This window comes from Galeopterus variegatus, unplaced genomic scaffold, assembly GCF_000696425.1.
Source record: "Galeopterus variegatus unplaced genomic scaffold, G_variegatus-3.0.2 Scaffold1152, whole genome shotgun sequence".
In the NCBI taxonomy this organism is placed as follows: domain Eukaryota; kingdom Metazoa; phylum Chordata; class Mammalia; order Dermoptera; family Cynocephalidae; genus Galeopterus; species Galeopterus variegatus.
Window position 1 is genome coordinate 85,644 of NW_007727263.1, and position 16,007 is coordinate 101,650.

General features: G+C 36.9%; 1 protein-coding gene across 1 annotated transcript in view; it reads right to left on the reverse strand.

Moving 5' to 3' along the window:
* Positions 1–16,007, reverse strand: part of LOC103592449 (BTB/POZ domain-containing protein 9) — a 349,068-nt gene that overhangs the window by 54,625 nt on the left and 278,436 nt on the right. Inside the window, exon 7 of the mRNA XM_008575183.1 lies at positions 15,827–15,936. Within this exon, the coding sequence (XP_008573405.1) occupies positions 15,827–15,936 (110 nt within the window). The remainder of the gene's footprint in view (positions 1–15,826; positions 15,937–16,007) is intronic.

Genomic DNA, 16,007 nt, shown 5'->3' on the forward strand with positions numbered 1-16,007 from the left:
CCCCCCACCCCCACCCGCCTCAGAGAGTCATGGATCTGCTTTCTGTCACTACAAGTTAGTTGGCATTATCTAGAATTGCACACAAATGGAAACTCACAGGATAGGCTCTTTCTTATTTGGCATCTTTCATCCAGATTCTCAAGGACTCTTGATTTATTCAATAGAATCATCAGGCAAATCACTATACTTCATGAAGGAATGCCCTTATCTCACCTAAAAACGGGACTTTTCTTCATTCAGCGGGCCACTTGGGAGCTCGTATGAGTGGTGCCAAGGTACACAGAGAGCGCTGCTGCTAGCCCTGTCCACTGAGCCTTGCCTCTCAAGTGAAGCAGGCAATGTGGAAATAGTTATTCATTAGAAAAAGAAACATTCACTTTTTTCAGATTGTAAAAGTAATACATATTCACTGGAGAAAATATATAAATACAGAAAAATATAATTTTAAAAAATCACCTTAATCTCACCATCTAAAAAACCTCTTAACATTTTGATGTTCTTGCTTATATTCTTTTTAATGCGCTATTATGAACTGTACTGTGTCTCCCCCCAGAATTCATATGTTGAAGCTCTCACCCCCAGTACCTTAGAATGTGACTGTATTTGGAGATAGGACCTTTAAAAAGGTAATTAAGGTTAAAAGAGGTCATATGGGTGGGGCCCTAATCCAATATGACTCATGTTCTTATAAGAGGAAGAGACACCAGGGGTGTGCTCAGAGAAAAGACCACGTGAGACACAGCAAGAAGGTGGCTATCTATATGCCAAAGAGAGAGGCCTTAGGAGAAACCAAAACTGCCAATACCTTAATCGTGGATTTCCAGTCCCCAAAACTATAAGAAAATTAATTTCTATCATTTAAGCCACCCAGTCTGTGGTATTATTTTTATGGTGGCCCTAGTAAATTAGTACATGCAAATATAAATACACATATATTATCTTTAATTTTAAAAATACTGGCATCAATCAGGCTATAAATATAAATATGGTATCCTACTTCTATTTTAAGTTACATTATGGGCGTTTTCCCATGTTATGAATGGCTATACATGAATGTTGATGTGTAAATGTGCCATAATTTATTTCATTATGCCCTTATTGTTGGACATTTGTAGTCCTTTCCCTTTTTTGGTTGTCAACAACAACACTGTACTGAACATTCACGTAGAAGAAATGCTATTCCTGAATATCTCCTTAGGATAAATTACTAAAGGTAGAAGTAGTAGATCAAGAGGTATTTTAAAAACTCTTCATAGATATTGCCAAATTACCCTCTAGAAAACTTGTACCATCCATATCTCAGCAGCATATGAGACTGCCTATTTTACAAAAGCCTCACTAATACTAAGCATTTTCATTTAAAACACCTTTGCCAACAGAATTTGAAAATGAAATTTGACAAGTTGACTTTTATGTTCATTGGAAAAGGAAATTTGAAAGAATAGCCTAGAAAATTTAGAAGAAGGGCCGGCCCGGTGGCGCACTGCTACAGTGCGCCGCTTGGGAGCGCGGTGGCGCTCCCGCCGAGGGTTCAGATCCCACATACAGACCGGTTCCCGCTCACTGGCTGAGCGAGGTGTGGGCGCAGCACCGAGGTATGCGATCCCGTTGCCGGTCCCGGTTCGGTGCGGGCACGACACTGAGGGTTGCGATCCGTTGCCAGACACGAAAAAAGACAAAAAGGAAAAAAAAAAAAAAAAGAAAGAAAATTTAGAAGAAGAATAACTGTGTGTAGATTTGCAGTACTAGATAGAAAAATAGATTACAAAGCTGTAGTGACTTAAACAATGTGACACAGAAGCTAGAATAGAAATACAAATCCATATTTTACATCAATGAAGGAAAGGATGAGACAATTAATAATTAAGTGATATCAAGACAACAGCGACATATTTTGGAAATAAGTTGAACCCCTACCTCAGACCAAACACAAAAGAAATTTTAAAGAGCTAAATACTGAACACACACACTCTCTCTCTCCCAATAACAAAACAATAACCAACCAATTACAACTACTGCAGAGTAGCATATTTTTATATTTTGGGCTAGAGAGGGAGTTTCCAAGCAAGTCACAAAATCCAGAAGCAAGAAATGACTGACAGATATGACCAACTCAAAATTAAAAACCCCTGTACAACAGACAAAATAAACAAAGTTAAAAGGAAACTAACAGTCTAGAAGATGATATCTGAAACCTATATAAAAGGCAAAGAATATATATTCATAATCTACAAATTAATAATGAAAAATATAAGCAATCAAAAAGAAAAGTTGGCAAAGAAAAGGAATAAGTAATTCAAAGAAAAGTAGAAACAACCAAGAAACACAAAAAGATACTCAATTTTGGTAATAACTAGGCTGACAAAGTTAAAACATAAAAATATTTTATTTTACTGTATATGCTTATGTATTGTTTGGTTTTTGATGAAAAATTATTGTTATATTACTTATGTAAATAAAAAATATAAAAATCTGCCAATTAAACAAGCCAAAAAACAGTATCTTGTTTCAACGTGCATTTCTTTGTTAGTGAGGCCAAACTCTTTCCACTTTATTGACTACTATGTTTTTTTTTTCTTTTTTAATAAATTGCTGTTGAATATATTTTATATTGGGGATTCATATTTTTTTCTTACTTCTTTGTACTTATATGTTACAGACAATAACTCATTGTCATGTATGTTGCAATTACTTTTTCTCAGTTGTCAAACACCTTTGAATTCTGTTTATGGTTTCTGCCTTTGCTTTTATGCTGAGGAAGTCATTCCTCACCTTGAGATCAGATAAATACTTATTATTAGCTCAGTTCTTTTGAATTACAGTAACAGTGTAAAATGTAACTCTTCAACAAGAAACTATTTTGGTGTATGGTATGAGGAAAGAATTTCATGCAACTGTTTTTAATTGTCAACTGAATCAGCATCATTTGCTGTATTACCCTTCTGTTCTTAACTGCTGTGAAATGTCATCTGTATCATGCACTATATTCTCACACATACTGGGATCTAATTCATAGTTTGGGTGATTGCTTAATTTATCTACCAGTTTATTCTTGCATTAATACCTTACTACTTTAGTATGCAGTACTGATTTTCATAGCTCGTGGTAATAAACCTCTCCTTCATTCTTTTTTCTTTTTATTTTTTCAGGGTTTTTTTGGGCTAGGGTGGGAGTGGGAGAGTATTTCCATTTATTCATTCTCTTGGAAATTAAAAAAAATTAACTTAGTCAAAGTTTCTTTTAAAAAAAACACAACTGTGATTTGTAGGTTAAGATGGGAAGAACCAACATTGTTATACTGTAAAATTTTCCTGTCCAGGAATATGTCTTTCCATTATTGAGTGCTTCCTAAAGGAGTTATAGTTTCTTTACATTAAAATTTGTGGATTTACTAACTTTATTCCCATGTAAGTATTTGTTGTTTGTTGGAAGAAAATATGTTTAAAAATTCCAGCAGATCTCCCTGCCATGCTCACCTTGTAGTCAAGCCACACTATTTGTGAGCACACACCATCATACTGCCTCCCACCTTCGTTCCTGAACCTTATCTCATCTCTAATAGTATGAGGCGGATAAGGGATGGATGATCCTTGGTAATAGGGCTAGGGATAGACTAGGTATAAAGGAGAAGTGTGGCTCATGGATTGTTTCTAAGTATTTTACAATTTTATTGCTATTATGAATGGAATAGAATTCTTTCCCCATTATACTTTCTAACTGGTTATTGCAGGGAATTGAGAAAATCATTGATTTTTCTTTTTTTTTTTAAATATTGTGGAGTCTGGCTACCTTCCTTAGAGTTCTTTCTTATTAGTTCTAATATTTTTTTCAGTCCACTTCCTTGGGTACATTATCCTATCACATCTGCTAATAATGATATTTCTTTTCTCCAATATTTATTATACCTACTTCTTGTTCTCCACCCTACAACCCCCAGCCCCCTGTTCCTGCTTCCCACTGCCATCAGAATTTCCAGGGCAGGGGCCGGCCCATAGCTCACTTGGGAGAGTGTGGTGGTGATAACAACAAGGCCAAGGGTAAGGTCCAAGGACAATGGAGCAAGCCCATGAGCAGAGGAAATACATAAAATATGCGTGTCCATCATTCCTTGCTGTCCTAACTTGTATATATGTTCATGATGCCCTATGAGCACAGAATTCCAGTGGACTCACAACACATGGGAGTTGTGAGACTCAAATTAAGTACAAGTTAAATGTTCTATGTCTATGACTGAGTAAGCAGAACTGTTGACAGTCCCAAGAGGACACTTTCCCTTTGAACTAGAACTTGCTTCAAAGGTAGAAAGAAGGCAAAGGCATTCCAAGAAGAACTAATGACTGAGGAACTCTATCATATCCTTTTTCACTTTTGTTATTTTTCTATATTAGCAAACTACACGTGCTAAAAATAATGACATAGAAAGAAAGGAAAAGGGAAGGCAAAGCATAGTAGTTGTCCCTTAAGTCCTTATTCATCAACAAGCCAAAGGTAGAGAGTGTTGGGAGAATTCACATATATCAAGAAAGGAAATAAAAACAGTTCAGTTTTGTGCAGCACTTCCACTGTTCTAGTAAGAACTAAATTCATATACACGTATGACCTAACAAATGTGAACTGTATAATTTTGGTGATTCTTCATATGAGATAAATATCTTATGTTTGTATTTAAAACCACCACCGCATAATATAAAAGTGAATGGTAAAATTCATGCTAATAACTTAAAAGTTTAATTTTTCTTTATTTAGAATGACATTAAATAGCAAGTAAAAAACACTATGCTAAGTTGAGAGAGAAACTGCAGAAGAAAGGAAAAAAAAAATTTTGTTTTTTGGCAGCTGGCCAATATGGTAATCCAAATCGTTGACCTTGGTGTTATCAATGCTGTGTGCTCTAACTAGGTGAGCTAACCACCCAGCCGAGAATTTTTTAAAGCTTTTAATGGAACTTTTCTCCTGCTTTTTGAACAAAGGGTCCCACATTTTCATTTTTCACTGTGTCTACAAGTTATGTAGCCAGCCCTGGGGGTCATAATGGTAATTTTTGCTTTAGGCTTTATTGCACCCATCTCTGATTAAACCTCACTGTTCATACAATGGGAGAATGGGTGATTATAAAATTGTTATTGATAGTAAGAGACTGAAAACACTCACGTGTCTATCGGAGGAGAACGGTTAAGTAAACGATGGCACCTTTGTTCAATGGAGTACTACACAAATGTAAAAAAGAACAAGAAAGCTCTATATGTACTAGTAAGGAAAAACCTCCTAAAAACATTGTTAATTGAAAAAAGTTATGCAAATATGTGCTACTTTTTTTAATAAAAAGGAAGGAAATAAGAATATATTATCAGGGGTCTTCAAAAAGTTAATGGAAAATGTATATTATGAAAAAACTATGCACGGATTTCAAATTTGTTTTGCACCAAAATAAACTCATCCTAACTTGTAACAAGGACAAACAGGATCTAGTCTAAGGCACTAAGAACGATAAGACACCAGTTGGAAACAGCACTTCTTAAAGCAACATGAACTCTGCTAAAACTGAAGCAAGAACAAACATCAAATTTATGGGTGAAACTCAGGTGAAAGAAAGGTGAAATCACTGATGCTTTATTAAAAGTTTACGGGAACAATGCCCCAAAGAAATCAGCAGTTTACAAATGGATAACTTGCTTTAAGAAAGGATAAGACCATGTTGAAGATAAACCCCAAAGTAGCAGACCAACTACATCAATTTCTGAGGAAAAAATTAATCTTATTCATGCCCTAACTGAAAAGGACCAATGATTAATAGCAGAAATAATAGCCAATACCAGAGACATCTCAATTGATTCAGTTTACTCAATTCTGATTGAAAAATTAAGATGAGCCAACTTTTCACTCTATGAGTGCCAACACTTTTGTGCCCAAATCAGACAAGAGCAGAGATTTCAATGGGAATTTTAAACAAGTGGGATCAAGATCCTGAAGCATTTCTTTGAACAACCGTAACAAGAGATGAAACATGGCTTTACCAGTATGATCCTGAAGACAAAGCACAATCAAAGCCACAGCTACCAAGAGATGTAAGTGGTCCAGTCAAAGCCAAAGATGATCGGTCAAGAGAAAAGGTTGTGGTAACAGATTTAAGGGAGGCTCAAGACATTTTGCTTGTTGACTTTCTGGAGAGCCAAAGAACGATATCATCTGCTTACTATGAGAGTGTTTGGGGAAAGTTAGCCAAAGCTTTAGCAGAAAAATGCCCAAGAAAGCTTCACCAGAGAGTCCTTCTCTACCACAATGCTCCTGCTCATTCCTCTCATCAAACAAGGGCAGTTTTGTGAGAGTTCTGATGGGAAATCATTAGGCAGCCACCTTACAGTCCTGATTGGGCTTCTTCTGATTTCTTTTGCTTCCTAATCTAAAAAAAAAATCTTTAAAGGGCACCCATTTTTCTTCAGTTAATAATATATAAAAGACTACACTGATATGGTTAAATTTCCAGGACCCTCAGTTCTTTAGGGATAAATTAAATAGCTGATATCATTGGTTACAAAAATGTCTTGAACTTGATGGAGCTTATGTTCAGAAATAAAATTTAAGTTTTTAATTTTTATTTCTTAATTCCATTTTTCCACAAACTTTTTGAAGTCCCTTTGTATTTGTAATAGCTATACAAAATATTAAATATAAAAATTACCTACCAGGTTTTGGGATGGAGGATGGGGTGCTGGGTTAAGGACTAAGCTAACAAAATTAGATTTTACAAACCCATGACCACCAGAGTATCTTTCACAGTCAGTGCCAGAGAAACACCTTGCCCATTCATAGCCTGCCAGTTTGAGGTAGAACAATGGCTTGTGAGAAAACAATATTGCTCTATAATGCTGGATATATCCTCCTAGATGTCCCTTATTTTGAAAGGGACATTTACATTTACCTGGACACACACACACACACACACACACAAGTTGTATCTATATATCCCTGCTATAATGAGGGGATATGTAAGTAGAACCCCAAAAATTCAATCCTGTAAAATGCAGGAGTAAATCCTATAAAATGAGAGCAGTAAACACTTTTTTCACGCAGTCTGTATTCTAAAAGGATAATGAAAGGATACATATGTATAGAAGTGACCACACACTAAGATAAGAATCCTAAATGACGGTGAGGAATTCATTTTCTAGCCACACCTCCCTGCTCCCCTCTGACTATCCCCCACATCAGAACTGTATCCCACTCTTGTTTGAGAACATGGGCAACCCAGGGTGGAAAACAAACTATTATACTCTGTATGCATTATTGTAGGGTATTTATCTGAATTTTTGTAAAACTAATGTCTTGTGAGAAAATGATGCTTTATCTTCTCCAAGGGAAATGGAAAGATACAAATAACTAACTCCTGGGCCGGCCCGGTGGCACACTGGAGAGTGCGCTGCTTGGGAGTGCGGAGGCGCTCCCGCCGAGGGTTTGGATCCCATGTGGAGACTGGTTCCCGCTCACTGGCTGAGCGTGGTGCGGGCGCAACACTGAGGGTTGCGATCCCATTGCTGGTCCCCGGTACGGGCGTGACACCGAGGGTTGCGATCCCGTTACCAGTCAGTAAAAAAGACAAAAAGGAAAACAACAACAACAACAACAACAACTAACTAACTCCTACTCCAATCCCCCCACCAGATGCAAAGTGGTCCACTGGAAGGGCTCTGGCTGTGGAGTGGGTCAGAGATAGATAAGCCTTTGCACATGCGGAGCATATTCTGTGATCTTCCCCTGTGCTTCCTCTGTCTTCCTCTCTTTAAGAACTGACCCAATTCATTCTCTCCATTGGGAGGTCTTCCCTGACACCATTCTCCAGCTCAGGCACCAACCTGCTCAGCGTTACTATAACATCTGCTGAAATATCCCAATATATGACTTATTTTACTGTGTTGTCACCTTCATTTTAAGTGTCTTTCTTCTTTATTAGCTCATAGAATCCTCCAGGGTAGAAACTACACCTGTGTATTTTTCTCTCCCCAATGCCTAAGATACACTTGGCAGCCTGTTAATAAATGTCTGCTTAATGCCAAGTAATGTACAGTAGATAAAGAAGTTAAGTTTCACCAACAATTAGAACCAGGCTTAGTATATGGTTAGAGAAATAGGTCTGGGAAAAGCATGGTTCCTGGTCTGGACTAGTCCAGACTCAGTAGTGCCATTCTAGGAATCTATCTGCTTTAAGGCCTTTGGGGCCCTTCTGCCAAGCCAGGAAGCTTACTTATTTGCCACACTCTAACCCTTTCATCCACTAATGAACAACCCCACTCTCAAATCTCTGTTTCTACTACAGAGAACATTTATTTTTCTAAACACATTTGCAAAGCACAGAAGTCATACTATATTCCTAGTTCAGTGGATGCCAAAAGCCCTTCACAGCCCAGATTTCCAACTGTTTACTTTCCCAGAAATTTTATGGCATTCTAAACACACTGTTACAATCTCAAAATACTTTTAAATGTCGGTAACAACCACAGACTACCTTCAGTTCCTCTGAGGGAAACAAGTGTCATTTATTTTTGTTGCTACCTATATTAGCACTTTTGTAATGCTCCATAATATTTACTTACTTCTTCAAGGCCCAGCTCAAAACACCATTCTTCATGAAGCTTTATCTTATGAGGCAGGAAAACAAGTTGGGTTCCTCTATAGCCAGCTGTCCCCACACTCTGTCTGTGTCTCTGCCTGTTGTTCTCCCTGCCACATATTTCCGTGCCTTGCCAATGTGCTTGCCTTGCCACTCTGAATTAGATGGCAATTCTCCTGTCAGAAGAAGGCCCTTTTACACTGCCTGCCTTTCTGCCTTTGTGCCAGTCTTGTTTGCTTTCAACTCCATTCCTTCTCTTGCTCTACATTGCATCACAGAGGCTATACCTTTGCAAACTACAGTTCCCAGATTCCCCTTACTATCTTGGCTTTTGGTTCTGCCAACAGAGAAACTGCTGGGAGACTGGAAGATGGGAGGAAGGAAGAAAATATGTTCTTTTCTCTCTGTTTCTGGTGGTACCGAAGGTAGCAGCAGAGGAATATGGGCTCCAGTATTCCTGTTCAGACAGCAGTTCCAGAGGTGGTGGCAGCAGTGAGTGGTCCGACAGCTTCAACAATGCAGAGTTCCTGTGCTTATGCTGTTTTGGCTGCCCTAGGTCAATTATAAATATCAAGAAACCAGAACAAAAAGCTACCAGTCTTCCTTGATCCATGCTGGCAGACACAGAGGTAATACTTTATGGCCTAAAGGTAATAATAGGATCTTCTTCCCATTCTTTGAAAGGGTTAAAGAATCTTGAATTTGGGGCCTAGAGCTCCATGCTGTAGCTACCATCTCTTAAGCAGAGAGGTAGAGCCAAGGATAAGGATGAGAGGGACTTAAGAGAGCTTATATTTTCAAGAAGAACCAGGAGACGTTAAGAAGAAAACCAGACTCTTGTAATGCTGAATACCATACTTTAATATCAGTGTAAAGTGTTTATTGCTCCCCGAAGTCTTACTAAAAGCATACCCTCTATTCATCTAGAAGACTCATAAGAGGAAAACAGCTATTTAAGAAAGAAGATATGCAAATGGCCCTTAAACATATGAAATGATGCTCAATTTCTCTCATAAGAGAAATTCAGTTAAAAATGCACTAAGATACCATTTCTCACTTATCAAACTGGCAAAAATGCAAGTTTGACAATATGCTCCATTGGCAAGGCTGTGAAGAAACAGTCTTTATCATACAATCCCAGTGAGAATTTTAAAATGGTATAATCCCTATGAAGGTGAATTCAGCAATATCTAGCAGTATCATATGTGCATTTACCCTTTGATCATATGATGCCTCTTCTGGGAATCTATCCCAAAGATAAACTGGCAAAAACAGGAAAAGACTTATACACAAAGCAATAGCACTATTTGTAGGAGCAAAAGACTGAAAACAACCCAAACAGTTCATCAGTAGAGAAATGGTTGAATAAACTATGATATATCTATACTAGTGAGTACCACACAGCTATAAAAAAGAATGAATAATATCTTTCTATATAGCTAGCTCCGGGATAAGTGTTAAGTACAGAAAAGCAAGGTGAAGAAATATATGTATAGTATATAGTAGGCTACCAATTATTTAAGAAGGTTAAGGGGGAAACAAAATATAAATAAATAAATAAATAAATAATTTTCCCTCATTTTAAAAAATGGAATGAAAACCCAAAAAACTAAAGGGGAAAAAGAGATTACTAACAGGGGTTGAGGGGACAGGAATAGAAGCCTAATTTCTCTAAATACAGCTCTTTTATAGATTTGATTTTGGAAGCATTTCACATAATTATATAACAAAATTCTAAAAAGGCAATCCCTAAGTATTGAAAGCAAAATGGAACAGATGAACATAACTGTACACTGAAATGGTGGCATAACCACACAGAGAATTATTTCAAGTGACTTTAAACATGTCATTTTACTGTACATATCTAGTGGGACATACCGTAAGGACTCAAAAAATAACTGCAAAAATCTTAAACTATTTTAGTAATTATATGGCTCACAATAGCACTGCTACTGTTATTCTAAGACTATTTTGTATGTACTGGGAATAAAGTAAATGAATTGTTGTGCTGTATTACTGGTAACCAAGATTTTCAGTATGGAGAAAAGGAGAGATAAAAGAAAGATTGAAAGGCTAAACAAGAACCTTGTAGTACTGAATCTGAATTAGAAGTGTCAGCATACACTCATAATAAATTTTATCTGTTAAATATGTGACATAAATAAAGTATATGTTCATGTATTTTGTAGTTCTGTCTACCAAAAGGCCTAAAAACAGTGACAAACACAGTAGCAAGGATCATCTACAGTGACTGCACTGAGGTTTCCAAATGTTATTTTCTACTAAACACAACCTGCCACTAAACACAAGGCTTCTTGAAAATGGCTGATTCCAGATCAATGGCAGGAAACGTACAAGACAGACCTGCTAAATCTTGTCATGCCAGAAAACAAAGAACTGGTAAGGACAACTGAAATCATGTCAAAAAGACTCCAGAACCAATTACAAGAGGTTAAAGATAGGACAACTTGAATATTAATAATATTAAGTGCAAGTGATTAACAGATATCAAATGTGTTCAATCCCATAAATTCAAGATGATATGTACCTAACTCCGCTTAATAAAACCTACCAACAAACCTCATTGGCCATCTACGGAGGACGCTAGAAACCCACTTCTTTATTTTGAAAACTGGTAAATAAAGGGAAAGAAACTAACATTTATCCTTCTTTTCCTGGGAAAATTGTATTTCAGGATTACCAAATGAGTGTTGAGGGAAATTTTCTCTTTCTAGCTACAAAATGAAGGCATAGCAGAATTAGAATGTAACCATTTTGTAATGCCAAATGATGAAAATCTAAAAGACAACCAAAGATTTTCTGTGTTTCTTAATAGATACACATAACACTATCTACAGAGCATTATCACCAAAAAATAATAGCTGAATCTGATCAAGCTTCTAAGTAACTACTAAGTCACAAGAAATGCAATGTATAAACATCAATGACTAAAATCTAGGCTGTGAGAAACCCTATAGGACAAAAACCTAGTTTCTTCAACAAATAAATTGTAATGAGAGAGAGAGAAAAAAAGAGATAGATAGACAAATGGAAGGGAACCTATAGATTTAAAGAGACTTAAGAGTCTTACCAGCTATTGGCATAATATGGACCTTATCTGAATTCTGATTTAAACAATCTATAAAAACACATACTCTCACTCCAGACTTTGAAAACATTAGGGAAATTTGAACACTGACCGGATATTTAATACTCTTAAGGAACTACTGTTCAATGTGGGGGCGCTATAATGGTATTGTGATTATGGCTACAAAAAGGAGGCCTTACTTTTAGAGATACATAATAAAATATTTATGGGTGAAATGATCAAATGTCTGGGATTAGCTTCAAAATAATCTGATGGGGAGGAAGTAGGTCACATACAGATAAAACTAGGTTGGCTATGAGTTGAGAGTTGTTTAAGCCAGGTGATAGGTACTATTCTCTCTACTTGAAGAACAAGTAGGGTATTCAACGAAGTGAATTTAAACACAAGATTAAATGAAAAGGAATATTTGGCATTCATTATGACAAAATAGAAGGACTTGGCAGATGCTATGCACGTATCACAAAGTGGAGTGCTAAGACAAAGCAGACACATTCTTTGGGAGGTTGAACATTTCTAAAATAGCAGTCACATCTATTCTAATTACTCCTTCCACGCACTGGGAAGATAGGTTAGGATTTCCTACAAATGCCTCCTAACACAGAGGAGATAGTCATCACAGGATGACTCTCCCAGGAGAGAAAACATCCCAGAAAAATCCAGAAGCAGTCAACTAATGAGAAGGGGCTGTAGCGGCAGCAGCAAAAGTGGAAGAAGTGCCCAATACTGGTGAAGCTGGGGCCTGTTCCCACAGATATATGAACCTGGAGGACTTCAGAGCATCCCCATGAATCTGTGCAAGTGAAGGAGTGACATGCTACTATCAAAAATGGGGAAGAACTCTTCAGTAGGAAAAGAAAACAAAAATCTCCTATAGCTTTTGTGGTTATTATTATTTTTTTAATATTTATTTATTTATTTATTTTAAACTGGAACATAGTTGATTGTACATATTTGGCATTGAATATCAATACCAGTGTGCAATATGTGATGTTCAAATCAGGATAATTAGTATACTCAACATTACACAATGTAATTGATTTTTGTGGCCTTTTACAATTCCTCCCTTTCCACCCTTTCTCTCCCCCTTTCCCAACTCTGGCAACCTTAGTTCTGTTTCTTCTCTTAAAAAGTTCAATGTATGGGCCGGCCCGGTGGCGCACTGGAGAGTGTGCCGCTTGGGAGCATGGCGGCACTCCCGCTAAGGGTTCGGATCCTATGTGGAGACCGGTTCCCGCTCACTGGCTGAGCGTGGTGCGGGAGCAACACCAAGGGTTGCGATCCCATTACCGGTCAGTAAAAAAGACAAAAAAAGGAAAAAAAAAAAAAGTTCAATGTATTATTGTGATTGTTGTATCTTTTTTTTCTTTGTTTATTTATTTGCTCCCACATATAAGTAAGTACATGTGTTATTTCTCTCTCTGTGCCTGGCTTATTTCACTTAACGTAATTTTCTCTAAGTTCATCCATGTTTTACAACAGAATATTATTCTGTTATTTTTATATATGTTATTTCCTGGCATCACTCTTCATTTTAAATAATAACATAAAAATCTAATTTTAAAAAATGCAAATATTTTCAGTCATTTTTAAGGCCTACAGAAGAATAATTAGAGGAGCTTGACTACGAAAGGAAGACCAGGAACTGTGAAAGAAAAAAGTTCTGAATCTAGAAACATAAAAGTAGGCTTTGATACATAATGACACTATTTTAGTTTTTTTTATTTTTTTTTCCCATGAAAATGTGGAGTATACATCAGTGGTTCTCAAGCAGGGAGTGTATATTTTACAGGATACAGGAAAGAATAAAAAGTAGGCATCTAAATTTTAAATTAACTCTGGGTGGTACTGACATACCTGTGCCCCCACTAGAGGACCACTCCTTTCTGGGAGGTTCCTGTAGAGTGTGCTGGCTGTGGCCTGTGTGCTGCTAAAACATACCTGTGATAATACAGAAAGCTGGCCATTACTATTTCAAACACCCCTGTAAGCTAAGCAGAGCTGCAAGGTCAGACAGAGGAAAATGAAATCCCCCTGCACTCCCTCAGGACTCATATCACCTCTCTGTCTGCTCAGCATAGGACAGCTCTGAGCTGTGAACATGGTCTTGAGGAGGAGATCTCACTGCAGGCCATCTGCCAACAATTGTACCCACATATATGCCTACCTGCACCACTGCTCCTAATCAGTTGAGGGATGATGACAGAGAGGGAGATGACTGCAGTGATCTTTGCAGTCAAACTTAAGAGCATCATAAAAAAGGCCTTGAAGAAAAGTGTTTGACCAGACACCAAAAACACTTCTTGCATCTCTGCAATCTTCTTTCATGCCCTGACATGCCTGAGACTATTATGGCTTCTGATAATGCTGACTACTTCAGCTTGGACAAAACATGTAGACCAACAGCAGCATTTCTCATTACAACCAATCCTGAGTTTCATTCTTGTAATGGCCTCTCACGCCAGATATGCCTGTTTCTTAAACAATTACAGAGTCCACAAACTTGTTCTTCCTCCAGTAAGAAGGGGGGACTGATTTAAGTATATGACAAGTTCCATGCAGCATATTCAAAAATGCAGTACACAGGGCTGAAATGAGTAACCAAATGCTACACATCTTGTGACTATGAAGGATAGTCGTTTCTAAGATCCTTCTCAGTAAGGACTCTCCTAACTATCCAATCACATACACAGTGAAGCCTACAGCCTATAGAAGAACCTGGGAGGCAGGTAAAAAAGAGTACCCTCCCCACAACCCGCCATAAGCACAATTCTATACAGCTTACAATATTAAAAAACGATAGTATCAGGTAACACTCCAAACTTGTTAACTTGCAAACTGCTTAAAAGTCACTAAAGTTATTAATATTTATATTTAATATTAAAAATTACATCCATAACAAAGTTAAAACCAAAGTAATTATTTTAACGAGGCTCTAAAAGCACTCTATACATTGGAAAAATGTCCACTCCTGCTACTTCGTTAATATTACTTTCCCAAATTTCCATAAGTAAAGGATTATGTTTTGCACACAGCAGGTGTTAGGGAAATTTAGGTGATGACCATTCAAAGAATTAGTAAACATTTGCAAGTTACACAAATTTTTCTCATTCTAGTCATTACCATATTTTTAGGACGTGTCAATATGGACACATGTCTCAACATGGCAGACATTAAGAAGGAGAGGAGACTGAATACCTTGTAAAGGCAAAGAATTCTATTTTAGCTACAGCAAGGCAGGGGTGTCCCTTCTCAAAGGAAGTTGCAGTTAAGGCACAGATTCAATGATCTATTTAGTCTAACTATGATCTTCACAGGAGGTAAGCAAAAACCACAGGCATGGGAAAAAGAGAAGATGACTAACCAGTCTGGATGGGAAAAGCCATTCATGATATCTTGAATATCAATACATGGGAAGGACTGTACACAATAACTAGAGCAAACATTATGTAAAACAAAAGCAAAACACGACAGAAAACAACCAAATAACTAAACCAAAATTTAAAATTCCCTCTGAAAAGCTCAGGCAGTATTTCCCACCCAAATAACCTGACTTTTGCAATTAACAATTTAGTCACTCTCTTCTTATTTAAATTATATCTGGGCACTTTCTTGAGGTGAACTTGGCTAAACAGGGCAAATATGGACTGATATATCCACTAAAAGAAGATATTATCACAGCTGAGCACACCATTCATATCAAATCAAAGGCCAAAATACCTGCATAGCCTTGGAAAGTATGAACATCCAATCAATATTATGCAGATTCCTTCCCTAATCTCACCCACCATTAAATATAGAATAGCCTTTGATATGAAAGGCTGTACTTGACTATCATAAGGATTCCCTACATAGCAAATCTAAATGAATCACTAAAATGTTTTCAATTCTTAACTACTGGTACAATATGTATATTATTTCTTTTAAGTTTATTGGAATTACTATTTTGGCTACTTCTAATAATGTAAATCATCCCCTATGTTACTCAATTATAAGAAATTCAAATCAACCAGACTCTTCAGTCAGAGCTGATTAAGATGATTTAATGGAATGACAAAATATTTGAATATAAAGTATCTAAGTATATATACAAAAAATGTAATTGTAATACTTACCTATCAGCCCTTTCTCAAGAGTGAAGGTTTTGTTCGTAAACATACATTCAAAAGCCACAATGTGAAAAATCTTGTTCACTGTGTTGTGTGTCCCAACTATTCGAATATACCTAAGGGCAAAAATAAAGAAAATCTGTTGATAATGAGCATCCATCAGAACCAATCCAAGGATAACAGAATA